The sequence below is a fragment of the Cebus imitator genome, unplaced genomic scaffold (genome assembly GCF_001604975.1).
Source record: "Cebus imitator isolate Cc_AM_T3 unplaced genomic scaffold, Cebus_imitator-1.0 Scaffold109, whole genome shotgun sequence".
Taxonomy (NCBI): domain Eukaryota; kingdom Metazoa; phylum Chordata; class Mammalia; order Primates; family Cebidae; genus Cebus; species Cebus imitator.
The window spans coordinates 1,498,509-1,518,548 of record NW_016107424.1 but is presented as its reverse complement, the minus strand read 5'-3'; the positions used below and the strand labels follow the sequence as shown (position 1 = coordinate 1,518,548).

The following is a 20,040-nucleotide window of genomic DNA, read 5'->3' as shown; positions in this document are numbered from 1 at the left end:
AAAAAAAAAAAAATTAGCACCTATAGTTTGAGACTAGCCTGGGAAACACAGAGAGAATTCACCTCCACACAAAAAAATTTAAAAATTAGCACCTATAGTCCTAGCTACTCAAGAGGTTGAGGTGGGAGGATTATCTGAGGTCAGGAGTTTGGAGGTTGCAGCAAACTATGCTCATACCACTGCATTCCAGCCTGGGTGATAGACGGCAACCCTGTCTCTAAAATAAATAAATAAAAATCAGTACATATTTATTTAATATAAGCTAACACACTCTAGTTACCAATAGATATTATATGAATTAACTAAATTAAATATATAAAGCATATTTATTTTCTTTTTCATATGTGAACAGATTTTTTGAAAGTAACGCAATTTTAAAATCTTCTATATAGATTTGTTTCAACCTACTTCCAGAGATCTCCCTTCCACAGCTACTTTGAATTCTTTCTTGTTGTTTTGTATTCCAAATACTTGCCACGGATAATCCTTGTAGCCATATTATAAATAAAATTATTTTATTTATTCAATAATATATATTGAATATATACCAGGCACTAAGCTAGGTGCTGGGAAACAGTGGTGAACAGGAAGCATAGTCTCTGCCTTCATGAAATTTTCTAACCTAATAGAGAAATGGACAGCAAACGGACAAGCCTGAAAAAGCACAAGGCTACAATTTTGGCTTTTATTTTTCAGCAAAGTGATGATGATGGTCAAGAATAGCATAAAGAATTTGGGAGAAAATTGACTGTACTAATAAGGTAGAAAAGGGAATGAGGAAAAAAGAGCAATCAAAAAGACAATTGTTATAAAGGTTTATATTTAATTTCTAGAATCATCTGGCAATGAATTCTAGACAATGATCTAAATTGAGAGTTTAGATAGATATGTATGTGCCATGGTTTTTATTATTTTAAAAAACAATTTATACATTTAGTTATTTTTCTCCCAAAAGAAAATTACTAAAGTAATGTGCAAGCCAGAGACCAACTTGTAAAGTTGGCTCTTCCAGAGACTAACTTCTAAAGCTGGCTCTTCCTTACCTAACTTTCAGTGCAGGCAAGTGAATCATATTATCATATTAGCACAGTAATTATGATTTAAAACTTTAATCCTTTAGCAAGAAAAGATGTTTTGGATTAAAATACAGTATTTAGAGATGATTTCTTCATAACATGTTATTTGCCCTTCAAACTATTAATTACTAGGTTAATTCATTTACTCATTTCCTACTTTGTTTTAGCCTTCGCTTACAAGGCTCAAAGCAATTGAGATAAATTACAAAGATGCATTAAGTTCAATAGGTTTGAAAATCAAATGTGAAAAAAATCAGGAAAAATAATAAGTAGGGCAGAAAAAATAACCTGAAGTCAAACATAAGAATATAAGTATGCTAATATTTAGTCTAATACAGTTGATAAAATTAGGCTGAATCTTAGCTCTGAGTTATCCAGAGTCAAAGAAAAGAGGAAAATATGATCTGTGACAAAACATTCAAGATATTTTATTGAAAAGATCACATAGGAAATACTTATCCTGAAATAATGAGCTCTCTCTTGAGAAAGAATTCTCCCAAGGATTAAAATAAAAGAACTATTGCATGTGACAAGGCTTTTATCATATAAAAAAAGAAAACTTGTACTTAAAAATAATTTAATTTTGATATTTTAACCCAAGAAAAAAAATGCTAAAGTAGGCCAGGCATGGTGCCTCACACCTGTAATCCCAGCACTTTGTGAGGCTGAGGCAGGTAAATCACAAGGTCAAGAGGGAGACCATCCTCGCCAACATGGTGAAACCATGTCTCTACTAAAAATACAAAAAATTAGCTGGGCATGGTCGTGTGTACCTGTAGTCCCAGCTAAAGAATTGCTTGAACCCAGGAGATGGAGGTTGCATTGAGCCAAGATTGCACCACTGTATCCCAGCCTGGCAACACAGCGAGACTCCATCTCAAAAAAACAAATTAAAAAAATTGCTAAAGTAATATGCAAGCTAGAGACTAAGTTCTCTATATTCTCACAGCATCCTTTTGTTTATAATAACATCTTTTAATATATCAATGTTATAATGCTAAAGTTAAATTTTCTAGGAATTCACAATATTTACATTATTCATTTCACAGCCTAGCTGGGACTATGGATGAATTTAGAAAAGCGAGATTTGCATTTTCCAAGATGTATTCAATGGCACATTCATTTTGTAGGTTAATAATAGGTGATTGTGAGTAAAGAGTTCCATGTTCATTGGGAATCACTAAAATTAAAAAAATTAAACAGAATTTAAAATAGGATATTATTTAACAATTTTAGCATATACCATTGTATATATTTAAGACGGAGTTTTTATGTTGTATGTCCAAACATTTTTTATCCTCCAAACCATTTTAAGATCATCTAGCCTAAGTAGTGATTTGAAGGGCCTTGTTTAAAAATAATTTCCCAGAAGAATGAAATGACTATAAATCCTGCAGCTTGTTCTCCATGAATGCAAAGAAATTTCTTAACACAACTGAACAGCAGAGTTTATTATTACATTTCTGAAGGGCCCATGGTCTCTGTTGATGATGAAAGGCATATCCAGATACTTTGTCAATCAACACTAACTGAGGGCTGTTGGTCTTCAATAAAAGCCAACACAACTTCGTTCAAACTTTGTCCTGAAGTGGGCCAATTTAGTAACTTCAGGCAGGGTCAGATTTTTTTCATCTGTATACAAGGACAAATGGGTGCCATAGCAGAAAGGGACAATAGTTTTAACTTGAACATATTTCAAAGTGTTACCAGTTGCCTATACCTATCTATCTACATATTTCAGTAAGGTACTATATTAGTTTTAGGAAATATAGTTTTTTTTTTTTTTTCCAAGTCTTCTAAGATTAGTTGCAAAATATATCTTGGGGAAACTAAATTTATCCGTTACATGTTACAGAATAGTTAGAAATAAGTCAGATATTAGAAGATCTTTACTAAAAATGATTGGAGTTTAGAGAAGTTGCTTTTACTTTTTCTGACAGAAATAAGGGATTTTATTTATTTATTTATTTTTTTGTCTAATGAGACTTTAAGGTGTGGCAATAAAATTTTAAGAATCCAGAGGCAGATTTTAGATGAGAAAACAGTACTAACTCAACTTATTTTCCGAAGAATAGGTATTGGTATTCATTTGAATAGATTCTAAGAACCTTACTCTAAAAATAGATGCTTTTATTTCTTAGTTTGCTCCATTTCAATAAATACTTGCAGATAACAACAACAACAACAAAAGATATGGTAGATTGCTAGCAATGTAATATATGAACTGCAGAGTAAAGTCTCCACTGTTTGTTAGTTATTGATTTATCATGCATAATTTGTGCTAAAATGAAGAACACTATAAAATGATAACATTGGACTAAACAGTCTCCTTAGGGGTCATCTAAAATACTGGAATTCCTATGTCAGTCTGTTAGCCTTAAGTCTTGGATTTTTATTTACTCTTGACTCAAAGGTTTCACAATTGCCTTCTCAAACCAGTTTGCTCTTTTAACTATGAAAAACTTAAATTTATTATTTATAAATAACATTTGAAATGACATTAGAAGTTCACTAACTATCCTAAGCCTATTACAGAAACATAAAAAAGCACTTCATAATAGTTCTATATTTTTCCACTGCTTAATGTTCTGTATCATTTCTGTAGAAATCTATATTAATATCTGCCTTAGCACATTAACTCAAAAATTTTTACTTTAAGAGCAATTTTAAAATAAATCAACTTGTTACAATAAGTAACTTTCTCATTATAAGTAAGGAAAGAAATATTTGCTCTTGTTTGAAAAATAAGTGCCCTTGGTTTGACATTTGCAGCTGTTAAAAAATAATCAGTTTGTAAAGAGAGTGAACATTCATGTGAAATTTTCTTTCTTTTTTATTTGTTATTTATCTTGGGACTCCATGTTCCTGTTGTGACTGAGAGAGATCATAACAAGGTTAACTAAATTTCATGAGATTTGAAATAAAAATGAAGAGAAAGGAGTCTATGAAATTTAAATTCATATGTTCTTTTCTGATATCTAATCATAAAAGAAAAAATATGCATCAGATATTTTCTAAAAGCTATCTTCTATTGTGTGGAAAACATTTGAATATGCACAAGTTGAAACCCTACTGTAACTAGAATTTGAGCTTTCTGAAGAGAAAAATTAATGGCCTAGATTCCCAAATGAAACAATTTTAATAAAAACAAGTTGTTTTGATGACAAACTGCCAAAGTACTTAAATAAATGTCCCCAAATCTATCAAGGAAATATACCCTTTATAAGGAGGTATATAGAAAAGCAAACAAGATAGAAGAAGATTGTTATAAAGTCAACAAAATATATTTCATGGGATAAAGGTTTACTTTAAATTTATATTGCATATTCTTTCAAAAACTATCTATGACCAGTAAGTCATTTCAGCTATCTGAATAACACTCCTATGAGGAAGGTGGCACATTTATTACTTACATTTACAGGGAAGAAAACTGTACTAAACAGTGTGTTTTTGTTATATTGTATAAGGAATGACAACAAGAAACAGTTCCTGACTTTAGTTCTACCTATATCTAATTTGTTTAGTTTACATACTTGGTGGCTTTCTTGTGTAAAATAAATAGTTTAATTTTAGTAATGAATCTAAATATTCAGGTATTTGAAAGGCCAGCCTTCAATACTTAAAGGAAAAATAACTTTGATGATATATGAAATATGTTTTTATTCCCTGTTAGTGAACTGAGACTCACTGAACAAGATGACCCCAATTACGGTATTATATTCAGTATTCATGTAAAGCAAACCTAGATTGCGTCAAAGCATTGGAAAAGTCATGGGAACTGTTTCAGAGGAAGATCCTAAACTATATTTTAAGAGAGGGAGAGAAGTGTTGGAGGGAAAAGCTCATGTAACCATGAGAAGGTGATTGCTTCTGTTGTGATCCCTGATGACATTTTAAGGAACAGAAATGTCTTATCAGATTGGATAGTTTTCAGTTGTTTTTCTTTTCAATTCCTCTCTTTATTTATTTTACAGTGGATGGAACTGAGGTTCAACACTCTGGCAAAATGCCCACACTGCAAAAAAATGTAAGTTCCCTACCATTGGAAATACTATTGAGAAGTACTTGAGAAAAATTTGAAGAGTTCAGAATTTTCACTTAAGTAGATTCTGATTTTAAGACATGCTGTGAAGTGAATGCATGCCAATATATTTATGCTTTGTAAGACTAAAAAGAAGACATCCTAAAACAAATATATCCCATTATGAAATTAAAATGATTAGGCTTAAGTATCATTCTCCAAAGAGAAATCAATTTCTAGTATACAAAAGTAAAATTGCTAAGATTATCAGTAACTTGGTTAAAAGATTATAATCTATTGCAAATAATATAAAATTTACATTTATAAAATGGGCTACAATCTAGGAGAAAATTAAAATTGTTCTGGCCTTTTTCATCTCCTGCCTAATAATATTATTACTGATGGCAACATTTATATAATTGTCTATCTTAACTATTTAGCCTATTTTTCTCTATTCCTAAATGATGTACCTAATGAAAATAACATGACAATATAAAATGGAAAATAATTGAAAATATTTTGATTAAAGACATTTTATGGCATCTGTGTTGGGGGTCCCAAGACTACACCAAGTTTCCTTTATTTTCTACGGGGACTCATAGAAATTAATATATAGTTGTACTTACAGATATAATTTATCACAGCAAAAGTATGCAAAGCAGAATCAGCAAGGGGAAAAGGCACATGGAGCAAAGTCTGGAAGAAACTAAGGACAAGATTCCAAGGGGCTCCTCCCAGTGAAGTACCCCAGCAGTGAATTATTACCACGAATGTACCATGTTGTCTACCAGGAGGTTCATTAGAAACTCAGTGCCCAAAATTTCTACTGGAGCTGGTTCCATAGGCACTTACTACCTAGCACACACCAAAATTCCAAATTCCTGTTTGAATGGAGTTTGTGTCTAGCATAAACCATACTGTTTACACAAATAATTTATACATAATAAGCCACTTTTACCAGTTAGGGAATGATGAGAATTCTCCCCAAATCTAAATTTCTAGTTGCCAGCTAAGGGCCAACCTTGCAAGCAGGGCTTTGTAAGGATAGAAGTCTTGGGCCTGCTGTGTTAACTCTTTTCTGCATAGCATCTATTTTGATAATAAAATTATAATTTAAAAATTATTGTTATCCTCATCTATATGAATTATAAATTAAGCAAAGTAAGTTAAACTAGAATTCTTAGACAATTCAATTTTTATTATTGAAAATAAGAGGTTTGATATAATATTCATATTTTAATTTGTGTGATCCTTAGTAGGATATAAATACCTTATCTACATTGAGAGTTGAAAAATCCCAAGAATGGTTTGTGGGGAAATAATTGAAAAGTAGAATATATATAACAAAATATCTCTATCTCTGCTAGATCTGATTTTAACTAAATATAGCTCTGTAAGAAAAACTTCTTTACAGACAATTCTCAAAAGATAGGTGGGGTTTCACCATGTTGGCCAGGCTGATCTCGAACTCCTGACCTCAGGTGATCTACCTGCCTTGGCCTCCCAAAGTGCTGGGATTACAGGCATGAGCTACCGAGCCTGGCCCAGCAGAGACCTCTTGTGATTAACAGACTGTGTGCTAATCAGAGTGATAGTTGGTTTATATATACATATACACTAGCTATAATCTTTACAGCAGTCATATAATACAGGGATTATTATTGTAATTTTACAAATCAGAAACTGTTAAGAGAGGTTAAGGATTTTGCTCAAGGGAATTGGTTGGTTAATTATTTTCCTACAATGGCAATATTTTTACTACTAATAAAGAAGTATTGAATGTCTGACTACTCTGTGATTTGTTAAAATATCACAAGACAGTGTATTAATATGAAGAAGAATCTGTATCAACTACTTAGGGAAAAACTTACATAGACATTCACATGGAATACATAGGCTTCAACATTATTCTAAGAGGAAGGTTGGTAGAATTGGAGTCACATGCTAAACATGGGAGGACTTGGAGCATTCATTACTTATTTGAGTGCCAGTACTGTTATCATGTGAACTCTCCTAGCTGGCATCTGGATTTCTTTGCATTTTGAATGTTTTCCTTCATAACAAAATGATGGGTGATCTTTTGGACTAAGATTCTGAAACAGTTTTATTTCTTTAAACATGAATATACTAACATTAGTTTTAAGTTACAGAAGTTGCTAAATTTATTACTATGAAACAAGTGTGTTATGTGCTTACCTCACAAAATGTGTGGGACTGCTCCAAAGACCAAGGGGCATTTTCTCATCTTGCTGTTTCTTACTCATATGGTAGCTGGTACTATGATAGCTAAAGGTGATGTCATTCTTTTAATTGGGTGGCTTGTGGCCACTGCCAGAATGAAGGTGTACTTGTAGCATTCTGAAATACAGTTTGGGCTATGTTTCTGTGCAAATGTTATAGTGGACCTATGACTAGTAGAGACATTGATTTAATCATGACAATTGTCACTGAATATCATTTCTTTTACATCACTGATGTACTCCTTTTTGAATCACTTCCTGCCATTTTAAACAATAGTGGAGTTACTCTTAAGTGTTATTAACCTTTTATTTTGCCATTTAGTGCTACATTTTATAATTATTCATTAATTCAACAAACAATTCTGTGCTAAGTACTGGTTGCTTGAAATAAAAGACATAATCTTGCCTTAAAAGAATTTAGTCTTGTGGGCAGAGTGGGGAGAATAATTAATAACTATAAAATTTTAAGTGCTTTGAAAGAGGTATGACCAAAATGCTCTGCTTTGAAGAGTCCCTAATCCAGATTAGAGGGAAAGAGATTATGAGTGAAGGTTTTCAGGAGGGAGTGATATATGAACTAGGTTATAAAGGATGAGTAAGAATTATGTGAAAAAGAGGGTGGGATAATACACCATAGAAGGAGCTACCTGTGCAAAGGTACAAAGAAGTCAGAGTATAGATGTATTAGTAAAAAAAAAAAAAATGTAATAGATAGGACTCAATGTAAAGTGATGAGAGAGAGATATTGGGGTCAAGAATGACTCTATTACTGAGAGGCTGTAGAGCCATTCACTGAGACAGGAAATGCAGGATTTAGAAGAAATGTGTCTGGCAGAAGATGATAAATTCATTTTGAATGTATTAGATAGGGAATCCTTGGTTTGCTAGATTGGTTAATCATCATTCCATCTATCTGCTTTTCAAATCAGCAATCTTGGATCAATATAGCCATGGCTTCTCCCTTTCTTACCAAGATAACTGAGAGTTGAAAAAATTCTGTGTTGATCAGCTCTTTACAAACATGTAGCTTTATACTTTATCTAAATTGCTCTATATTCCAAAGTGTCCTTGATTCTCTCCCCATTTCCCAAAACAGCTATCTCCAGATATTTACTATTCCTTCTAAATCCCCACCTCAGTACCTCAGCTCTCCAAGTCTCATCCAATGAATTGCCTCCTGTCTCTCTAAAATAACTGAAGCTATCTGTGAATTATATCATTTTTGTAGTTCATACTTGTAAACCTGTCTTTATCCATGCTCACTTCATTTTCTCTTCTTGAGGGATTCAGGTCTCTTCTTTCCAAGGCTTATGCCTTCATATAATTATGGCACCCTATTCTTTCTGGACAATTAGTCATCAGTCCCCTGTAGGCCACTGAATTTGCTGTAATGAAATACACATCCTAATCATAAATTCCAATATTTTGGTTCTCATCTTGCTTGTTTTCTTTGTAGAATTTCGTTCTATTGATCATCCTGGGTGTGCTGATTAATTTTAGGTGTCAACTTGACTGGACTAAGGAATATACAAAGAAATGGTAAAGCATTACTTCTGGATATGTCTCTGAGGGTGTTCCTAGAGGAGACAGGTGTGTGGACTGAGTGGAGAAGATCTGCCCTCAATGTGAGTAGGCACCATCCAATTGACTGGGGGCCCAAGAGAAAAAAAAAGGCACTGTCCAAGTTCACTCTTCTGGAACTTGGACAGTCTTTTCCTGCCCTTGAACATCAGAACTCCAGGATCTCTGGCCTTTGGACTCTAGGACTTAGATCAGTAGTCCCTCAGCTTCTCAGGCCTTCATCCTCAGACTAAGAATTACACAGTTGGCTTCCCTGATGATGAGGCTTTTGGACTTGGACTGAACCACACTACCAGCATTCCAGGGCCTTCAGCTTACAGATGCCCTGTTGCAAGACTTCTCACCCTTGTTAATCGCACTAGCCAATTTCCTTAATAAATTGCCTCTTACTATCTAATGTATCTATCTATCTATCTATCTATCTATCTATCCGTCTGTCTCTCTGTCTATTTATATACCTATTTATCTGTCAACTATCTCCTATTGGTTCTGTCTTTCTGGAGAACCCTGACTTATACAGTGATTTCTTTTCCTTACAGTTTGTTTTCTTGGTTTCCAGACACTGCTTTCTCCTGGGTTTCTCCCACTTCTCACAACTCTCCTTTGTTGGCTTTATTTTCTCTTCCAAGTTGTTAAATTTTGCTATTTTCCAAAGATGGAACTTGACCATACTGTATCTGGGTTTTCTCTTATGTTCCTATGTCATTTAGATGCCATTAAATGACTCCAGATATTTCTTTGTAGCTTCAGATGTAAATATACTATCTCTATTCACTATCTAGCCTAGAGTTAACTTGGTATCTCATGGTCATTTCAAACACAACCTGATCCAACATTTCCACCTTACTCTGCAAACTAATCTCCCATGTGTGTTAATAAATATATTTTGTTTTCCTTTTTCACCCCCTACATTATTTCTAGAAAAATATATTATATTAATGAATGTTATCTTGTCTGTCCAATTGACCAATCTAGAAATATGAGTATATTTTTCATCATTCTCTGTATTTAAATGGTAATATCCTATCAATTCTATCCCTTGACATTTTAATTCTATCCTCTTATTCTCATGATTTCTATTTTAGTTCATGCATTCAGTATCTCTCACCAAGACAATTATTGCATTGGTTTTCTAACTTATCTCATGACCTCCAATCCTGCAATTATCTGTTCCTTTACTAGAGTAGTAGTTCCTAAATGCATACATCATTTTAGATTCTCTGGCATCAAATCTTTTAGTGGCTCCCAAATTCATAGCTGTGGCATACAGTTGTGTAAGTTGTAGCCTGCACAATCTGAAGAGGTATAATTCCCATTGTTATTTTAGGTTTGTATATTTAGTTGCATATAAATTATTCTGAGGACTTCTTTTACTTATTGGCATCAATATACCATATGGTTTACTATCATCCCATTGGATAAAATGCAAAATCAAACTCCAAACTTAACTTTAAGTCTTTGCCTAACCTTTCTACGATATCTTTGTTTTATTCTACCTCTATACACACAACCTATTTATTTCCTTGCCCCAATAAATTCTACTTCTACTTTCATAAACATATTATGCAGTTCCTTTCTTCTGTTCCTGAGTCTTATTCTGAGAGGCCTAGAATGTGCTGGCTACTCCTTTCCTCACCCTTGTCTAACTGAAAAACACCTATTTAACCTCAAATATTAGCTGAAACTTCCCTTGCTTCTACTGTTCATCTGTAGAAACCTTCTGTGGCAGAAAGGCTGTTCTGCTGCTTGTTCCTTGAACAAATTTTCTTTTTTCACACCTGAACAATTCTAATATAATCAGCTGAAATGACTTATTCCCACATCTATTCACATTTTACTCTACCCTTAAGTCTCATGTAATAAAGCCTTTCCTGGCTGCCTTGTCTGAAATTGTAATGTAAAGAACATTGTTCGGCACATTTTTCCCTTGTAAATTCCTATAGCACTAGCTACACTAGTATTTTCCAGGTATCCTTTATAAGCCTAGTGTTTCATAAGGTGTTTTTATGAAGGGAAAGGTTAATAATCTAAAGAGTGAATAGTTAGATTTTTGGGAGCATTGAATGGTCTTTTCATCTTGGAAATTCACTGTCCACATTTTTGCATATGCCCTTGACTTTCACATCCAGTAATATGAAAAACCAATTAACTAAAAACCATTCTTTTAAATGCATGTGACATTTAAAAAATGTGACAGTTAAATGTCTCAGCTCATGTGACAGTTAAAAAAAAAATTCTCAGGGCCCAAAAATGAAGATGAAATGACAACCAGGACTATCCTGAAGGTATTTGCCAATACTAGGGATTTAGAGCCTGGGTTTCAGCGTTCAGTAAAGAATGTGAGAAAAGGCCTTGGCCTCACACAAGGTAGAGGGGTTGGAATACTACCCCCTCTCAATAAAGTACTTAAAGTGCACTTCCCTTAGAAAACAGTGGGTCAGGAAAAAGAAATTTACCAGAAAAGGAAGATTGCAAAGAAAAAAATTTATAATAACAGTGAATTTAGGTTTATATTTTATATCACTTAAAATCAGATATAGGAAAACCTAGTTCTAGAAGCTAACTTAAAAGTTTAAGGTTGGTATCACTCCAAGAAGCCTGAGAAAAGCAAATAAAAGTTCTGTGTGGAGTAAAGCATCCCTAAACTATCCATGCAAAGATTTTTTTGTATTAATAGCTGCCAAAATAAGTTTTCAAAAAAAGCTACTAGTCACAGGAGGAAACAAGATTCCAGAAACATAATCAACATTGATAACAAACAGCATAATTAGACTCCTAAAAACTTCAGATTTATAATTACTAGATATAGAGTATGTTAAAACTATGCCTAAGATGTTTTAAAAATAAAAATAAGAGAAAACAAATAAGACTATTTAAAAATTACCAGGTAACTCACAAAAACATATACATGATTATTGCAAATGTGACACATGCAACAGCTTGGATTAACTGAATTTATGCTGAGAAAAAAAAAANAAAAAAAAAAAAAAAAAAAACCTAGCCATACAAGGCTACCTGCAGCAAGATTTCATTTATGTAACATTTTTCAAATGACAAAATTGCAGAAATAGAGAACAGATTAATGATGGTGTGGCAGGCAGAAGGTGTGGGGTGGGCAGAAAGGAGGGTGTAGTTATAAAAGGATCCTTAAACAGTGATAGACTGTTCTCTATTTTGACTAGGGTAATAGATCCATGAACCTAAACATGTGACAAACTGCATAAAATTAAAGACAAATCCATACTCATATAACTGAGAAATCTGAATACTGGGGGATTATATGAATGTTAATATCCTGTTTATAATACTGTATTATAATTTGCAAGATTTACTATGGGGGAAATTGGGCAAAGGGCACGTGATATTTCTGTGTGTTATTTATTACAACTGCTTGTGAATCTATAATTGTCTCAAGTAGTAAATTGAAAAAAAACAACTAGACAGATATAGAAATAAACAATAGCAATTCTAGAAATTAATACAGAAATTAAAATGCCTGTAAAGGATAAAGAACAGATCAGATGAAGGAGAAGACTAAAGTTATAAATTGGAAGATAGAGGTAAGTGAATTATCAAGAATCCAGCATAGAGAGACAAAGATGAATGTAAGATTAAGAGAAAATATATTATTAAGATGCCTAATACATATCTGATCTAGAAGGAACAAATAAAGAATGGGATAGGGCATTTTAGGAGATAATCTCAAAGAATTTTCAGATCTATGAAAGATATGAATTTTTAGATTCAAAAAGAAAGGTGAAAGCCAAGCAGGATAAATAAATGTGTTACAGTGAAATTGTAAAAAAAAAAAAAAAAAAAAAACCTAAGAGAAATAGTAGGTAATTAAAAGCAGAGAGACAAAAGGCATATTTTCAATATGAAAAAGACAACTGTTCTGTCAGCAAATGTCTCAACAGCAAAAATAGAAGCCAGAAAACAAGTTTTAAGATATATCAAAAACACTAAGAAAAATTAACTGTCAAACTGGTATTATACACCTATCTAAACCACCAAAGAATAATGAAGGTAAAATAAGGATATTTTCAAATGCAAAACCAATAAATCTAAAAACAAGCAAACAAAACCCAGTGTATCTACCATCCTGGCACTCTTACTAAAAAAAACTGCTAAATGATGAACTAAGAAGTATGAACAAATATTCCAGAAGAAATTTCTGCAATGCAGAAAGAAATGGTAAAACAATAAATTGTAACAATTCACCAGAAACACTGACTGTATTAAATATCAAAAACAACAATATCAATTATATTAATGCTAATAAATTTCGAGAAACAAAAATACAAAACTGAAATACTGGAAAACAATAGCATTAAGATGGGAGTTGAATGTTTGGAGTTAAAATTTTCTAAAATCCTTGTGTTTATCAGGAAGGTGGATTTACTAAATGACTTTAGTTTTTAAAAGATATATATGTTAAAATTTTAAGTACCTCTGCCAAGTGAATGAAATAAATTGTAACACGTTAGAATAATAATAGGAAAATGAAATAAAAGAGTAACAGTCAATATGAAAGAGTCTGGAAATAAAGGTAGAAAAGCAGAAAACACAGGAATAGTAGAAAGCCAAAATACGATGTCAGAAATAGTCCAAGCATATCATTAGACTAATATTGCTAGTAAAACTTAACAGAGGCTGGGCTCAGTGGCTCACGCCTGTAATCCCTGCACTTAGGGAGGCTGAGGTGGGTGGATCATAAGGTCAGGAGTTTGAGACCAGCCTGGCCAATGTGGTGAAACCCTATCTATCTCTGCTAAAAACACAAAAATTAGCCAGGTATGGTGGCAGTGCACCTGTAGTCCCAGCTGCTCAGGAGACTGAGGCAGAAGAATCTTTTGAACCCAGGAGGTGGAGGTTGAAGTGAGCCAAGATCGTGCCACCAATGCACTCCAGCCTGGGTGACAGAGCCAGACTCCTTCTCAAAAAAAAAACTTAACAGAAAGGAAAAGACTAGATGTAAGAACCCCTATATACAATTTGAAGAGAGAATACATGAAATATTAGAACAGAGTACAAAAGTATAAGGATAGAAAAAGATATAAGCATGAAACATTAACCAAAGGAAAAGACATACAAGGCAAACACTAACCAACATTAAAATAATGATATTAATATTAATTAAAATAACAGAAACTGCTGTTTTCTTCTTCCTTTTACTAGTAGAACTCTGAATTTGACTAGTCACCCATCTAGAGACTGCATTTCCTAGCCTGTCTTGCAGATAATGTGGCCGTGTCTAAGTTAGGACCAATGGAATGTGAACAAAAGTGATGAGTACAGTTTTCTGATACTCTCCTTAAAGATAAAAATTGCTTATCTTGGTTTTTTCTCCCCTCATTGAATTAAGTGGAAAAGGCAACTGTGGCAGGAACGTTGTTACCTGTGTAGAGTTTGGCAATACCAATTAATCAGGAAATAAAGCTGACTAACAGTAGGCTGTACATTTACCTTCAAGTTTTATATGCTAGAGAAATAAACTTCTTTTTAAACTTCTGTATTCTGGGTTTCTAAATGTTATGTTCCCGTTTCTCCACAACCTTGCCAGCATCTGTTATTTTTTGACTTTTTAATAATATTAATTCTGACTGGTGTGAGATGGTATCTCATTGTGGTTTTTATTTGCATTTCTCTAATGATCAGTGATGTTGAGCTTTTTTCATAGAATTGTTGGCCACGGCAGGGCACCATGGCTCACACCTGTAATCCCAGCACTTTGGGAGGCCTAAGCAGGCAGATCACGAGGTCAGAAGTTTGAGACCAGCCTGGCCAACATGGTGAAACCCCATCTCTACTGAAAATACAAAACTTAGCCGGGTGTGGTGGCACACACATGTAGTCCCAGTTACTGGGGAGACAGGGGAAGAAGAATCTCTTGAATCCAGGAAGTAGAGGTTGCCGTCAGCCGAGATTGCACCATTGCACTCTAGACTGGGCGACAAAGCAAGTCCCCATCTCAAAAACAAAACAAAACAAAAGAATTGTTGAATTGTTGGCTGCATGTATATCTTCTTTTGAAAAGTGTCTTTTCATGTCCTTTGCCCACTTTTTAAGGTTTTTTTTTTTTTTTTTCCTGTAAATTTAAGTTCCTCATAGATGCTGGATATTAGACCTTTGTCAGGTGCATAGTTTGTAAAACTTTTCTCCCATTCTGTAGGTTGTCTATTCACACTGTTGATAGTTTCCTTTGGTGTGCAAAAGCTCTTTAGTTTAATTAGATATCATTTGTCAATTTTTGCTTTTGTTGGAGTTTCTTTTGGTGTCATCATCATGAAATCTTTTGCCTGTTCCTATGTCCAGAATGGTATTGCCTAGGTTTTCTTCCAGGGTCATTGTAGTTTTATAGATTACATTTAAGTCTTTAATCCATCTTGAGTTAATTTTTATATTTGGTATAAGGAAGGAGTCCAGTTTCAATCTTCTGTATATGGCTAGCCAGTTATCCCAGCACCATTTATTGAATAGAGAATCCTTTCCCCATTGCTTGTTTTTATCAGGTTTGTTGAAGATCAGATAGTTTTGTGTGGCCTTATATCTGAGTTCTCTATTCTGTTCAATTGGTCTGAGTGTCTGTTTTTGTACCAGTAATATATATTGCATGTAGATACCACATACGTATTAAATGTGTAAGAGAGTTTACGATTGATCCAATAAGTACTTGTTGATAATTGCCTTATCCTGTAAGGAGATGGCACTTGAGTTGTGGAGTAGGAGTAGGTTATTATTTTTTTTTCTGAGAAGATTTCTCAGATGTAGTGACAATTTGAGTGAGGGAAAAGAGCATGGGTTTTCTAAGCAGAATTTAGGCACTGAAATTAATGTACTAAACTGTATTCTCTTGGCTCACAGAAAAGCTGCTCTAATAGTCACTTAGAAACTTTTGGCTTGTTCAATACATAATTCTAATAAGCTTAGTTGGCTTCTAATGAATGGTATATTACAAACTGCCAAAGGCAGATACACAGGCAGTGATGAGAAACAACCACCAGCTGTGAGGCATAAGGCAGGAAAACCCACTAGTGGATGCATAGAAGTTAGAACCAAAAATAGGCTGAGGCTAAATATTACAGAAAGGCAATGAGTCTACATGCCATAGTAACTCTAGATAGCAAGCTGTACAATACAATAATTAATGGTGGTTCCCAAGTCATCCAGGTCATCCAAATGTTTGTGTTTGGGCTCAAGTATCCAGGAAAATTTATGATGCATATTTGCAACAAATTTCGGAAATTAAAGGAAATAATTTTGTATGCAAAATTAACCTATTTCGAACAGTATGTTTCTAAATCGTGTCTACTAAGTGATGCGTTTCTGTATTTTATTTATTCATCAGACATTCTTTGAAAGGTTATTATGTGTTAGGTATAATCTTGACACTGGCCATACAAAGGCAAACCAGATACTTATGTGTCACTCACTAACACGATACCTTGCATATGGTATATAGTAATAAATATATGTATGTTAAGACAGAGAAGAAAGTGCTAATTTGGCTACTGATCTCTGCTATAACTTATATCATTTTGAAAATTACCACAATTAGAAATTGAGAGGGATAATACCATTAGATTTAGAATTTCATTTGAGTAGCAAATGGAAGTTTTTGGCAGTATGTATTAAACAGACTTCAAAAAGTTAAATCCCTTTAATTTGTAATCCTAATTCTAAATTTAAAAATATTAAGAATGATTAAAAATAAGCACAGTGGTTTTAAATGGTGCTTTGTTGGCATTATGTATAATAAACAACATACTTTAATGTACAATGGTAGAAAATTTGTTAATTATGTTATATTCATCCATCAGAATTTTAGTTTGAGAATATTAGAGGGAAAAGTTCATGCTATATATTAGTAAAGTACAAAATTGACTAGAGGAAAGTATGCAAAATATTGAATGACTATTTTATATATTGGGAATATAGGAAAATTTTTCTTTTCCTTTTTATTCTTTATTCTTTTCTTTCATTCTACTTTCTAAATTTTTAACCTTAAACACATACTGTTTTAACTGCTAAAAAAAATCAAATGCTATTCGTAAGATAGCTCTTTTTCCATTCTGAAGTAGATTCCTTGGAAATAAATTTTTATCTTAGGAGATTATTAGGTACTATGGTGGATATCTGTTGATATTATCAATAACCAAGGCTTGAACTTTGTTTAAAGCCACAATAATATCACAAATTCACCATGAACAATTTTGTCATCCATTAAAAATGATGTGTTTAATGCACATTCTTGTCTATAAAGTTGAGGCAATTAATAAAAAATATATAAAGTAATATTACGAAAGCCATAGATAAGAACTTACACAAATGAAATGGTGAATTTTTACGTAAATGTTCTCTTGTGCTCTCATGAATTTGCAGCTCCTCAGTGGGTAGTGCGCTTCCACGAAGACGCTGCTGTGCATATATTACAATTGGAATAATATGTATTTTAATTGGAGTAGGATTAACTGTGAGTATTACTTTGGTGTTAGAATTCTGTCCTCTCACCTTTATCAATAGTCAGTCTGAGGCCTGGGACAACCTTCAGGGATCCCTGAAGAGGCTGCATCCTTGGCATGCCAGGCCTAGAAGCTTCTGAATGACTATGAGCAATCAGAAACCCAATCCATGGACCTCTTTTTAATGGAACGTCCATCCAGGTGAAATGGTGGCTTTGGATCCCTCCAAGAGTCCTTACTGTTGGAGACTTTATCATCTATTTAGCAACAGCCCTTTTTTTTTTTTTTTTTGCCAGAACTAATTTTGCATAGCTATGGGGTATCGTATATTCAAAGCAACATTCCTTCAGCTGCGGAGATCTGCAAAACCACTCTTCTCTTTATCCAAATCAAGCAGAGATTTATCACCAATATGAAGATGGCTTATTTTTAGAGGAGCCTGGAGCTAAGCAGTTAGCATGGGTATTATACCAGAAGAGGAAGATAATCTCTTTTGCGGCCATTTCCATTCTCCTTTGTTCATCAGTACAGCTAGTCCCTTATTATTAGCAATGTCCTACTGTGTCTCATGATAGTTACATAAATTAAATTCCTTTTAGAGATAACATATCTTAGTGTGCTTTCTTGTTTATACCATTTATAGTTAATATAAGTAGCAGTATGGTCTATCAGTTTTGTCAACAGATACACCTACTCTTATAAGGACTTTGTGTATTCAGTCTGGGGGTTTGTTTCATAAAAATCACATGTAAGCTGATACAAGTGCTCTAAGAAGATATTTTCTTAAAGTCTCTAATCTTTTGTTTTTATATTGCTTTTTACTTTAGGTTGGCACCCAAGATTTTGCAAGGCGATTTCGAGCAACCTATGTTTCTTGGGCAATTGCTTATCTCCTAGGGTTGATCTGCCTTATCCGAGCTTGTTACTGGGGAGCCATAAGAGTCAGTTATCCAGAACACAGTTTTGCATAAACTTGTTTATTTTTCAGTGATGCAGGTGAGAGTGTCTAGCAGTTCTTGGTAAGCTACTCTGGGCATCTTTAAATTATTTATCCTAATGGATTCCATTCTGGTTTATACATAATAGTTTCAAGACTTTGGGAGTCTTTTATGAACAAATGCTCATTGCACTACATTATATGCAAATTGTTTTGCTGCTAGGTTTTCATAATTGTAATAATAAAGCTTTTTCATGTTCTTTTACATCTCTTATAGATATTTTTGGATCTGTTACCAAACATTACATTTACTCACACCCTTTCATTATTTTAAAATCAGTTATTTCATTACTTGCTGATATGTGAATATTCCTAAGTGTTTATAAATATTTCTACAATAGTTTCACATTTATACTTACATTTTAATTAAACAGTATCAAAATTGCTTGCTTAATACCTAAGCAATATGCATTTTGCTTGAACTGCTTACTGTAACTTTAACCTAAGATTATAGTGACCTTATTCAGGAAAAAAAATTTAGTGTACCTTCAAAGACTTGACATTCTTGACAGAGAAAAAAACATTTCTAGATACTGTATGCTTGTTTTTGTTGTTTGTAGAAAGATACAATATTTTGGTAGTAATTTAAAATACAAGAATGAATATTTATTTGTCCACAGTTGGAGATGTTGGATAAATGTCTTTTCTCAAAGATCACAGGACTTTTGTCTTTCATTTTTGTCTTTTTATTTACCAGTTAGAAAAGATCTGGTCTGGATTTATGGAATTTAATGTTTATCATTACATGTTTTATAATACTTAACTATTTAATCAAAGATATATTTACATTGGGTTGTGCCCCTTTTCCTTAAATCATGGTACATTTTTCTTATTGAGGTAATTATGTACTACTGTACTTACATTTGAAGAAGCTTATGACATTTTACAATAGCTAAAATAATTGAAATTGGAAGTAATTTTACTATTCTTCTCAAAGGTAACTGATCAGATAATTACCCAAATTATTCAAGAAACTAGATCAGAGATGAAAAACAACGTAGTTTTCTAAGAATTCATTGAAATTTATGGAATCAGCTCTTGCACTGCCCATCTTTGCAGTTTTGAAAAATAAATTGCTTAATTACAAATGTTCTACAGTCTTTAAATGTAGTCAAATTAGACAGTGAGATCGTCTGAGTAAACTAATTGGTGATTCCAGAGATAAGACTAACATTTTAAACTATTTATGTTACGATTAGTATAAAAACGTACTCATCACAGAATTTGGAGGAAAATACATGTACACTTCCAAGAGTAAATGACAAATGTATAAATGTGTTAGCTCAGGATTATATGTACCTTTAAAAATACACTAATAAAGATTATTGTTCAAAAATTACCTTGTTTTATTCCATTAAAAATAATGTCATTTCTGAAGTTGTCTTGAAATCTTGCTGTAAAATTTCCATGTTTAGAAATATACGTAATTTTTTAAATAATATTCATTTATGTTTTTGTACTATTTTCATGGCTTTATTTTTAAAATACAGTTTTTAAATCCAATTTTAATGTATTTGATGTTAGGTACAAAATAATTTTATTTCTTTTCCTATGGTTAACTAGTTGTAACAGCATTGCATATTGAATAATCCATTCTTTCCCCGATTGATCGGAAAGCTCACATTAAATTACATGCTACATCATATTCCTTCTGGAAAAATAA

The 20,040-nt window shown here is 33.0% G+C and overlaps 1 protein-coding gene across 1 annotated transcript in view; it reads left to right on the top strand.

Moving 5' to 3' along the window:
- The window catches only part of PIP4P2 (phosphatidylinositol-4,5-bisphosphate 4-phosphatase 2), a 43,946-nt gene extending 24,230 nt beyond the window's left edge, over positions 1–19,716 (top strand). The window contains exons 5-7 of the mRNA XM_017538067.2: positions 5,051–5,103; positions 17,301–17,391; positions 18,208–19,716. Coding sequence (XP_017393556.1) covers positions 5,051–5,103; positions 17,301–17,391; positions 18,208–18,351 — 288 coding nt within the window. The 3' untranslated portion in view covers positions 18,352–19,716. The remainder of the gene's footprint in view (positions 1–5,050; positions 5,104–17,300; positions 17,392–18,207) is intronic.
- Positions 19,717–20,040: the final 324 nt, after the last annotated feature.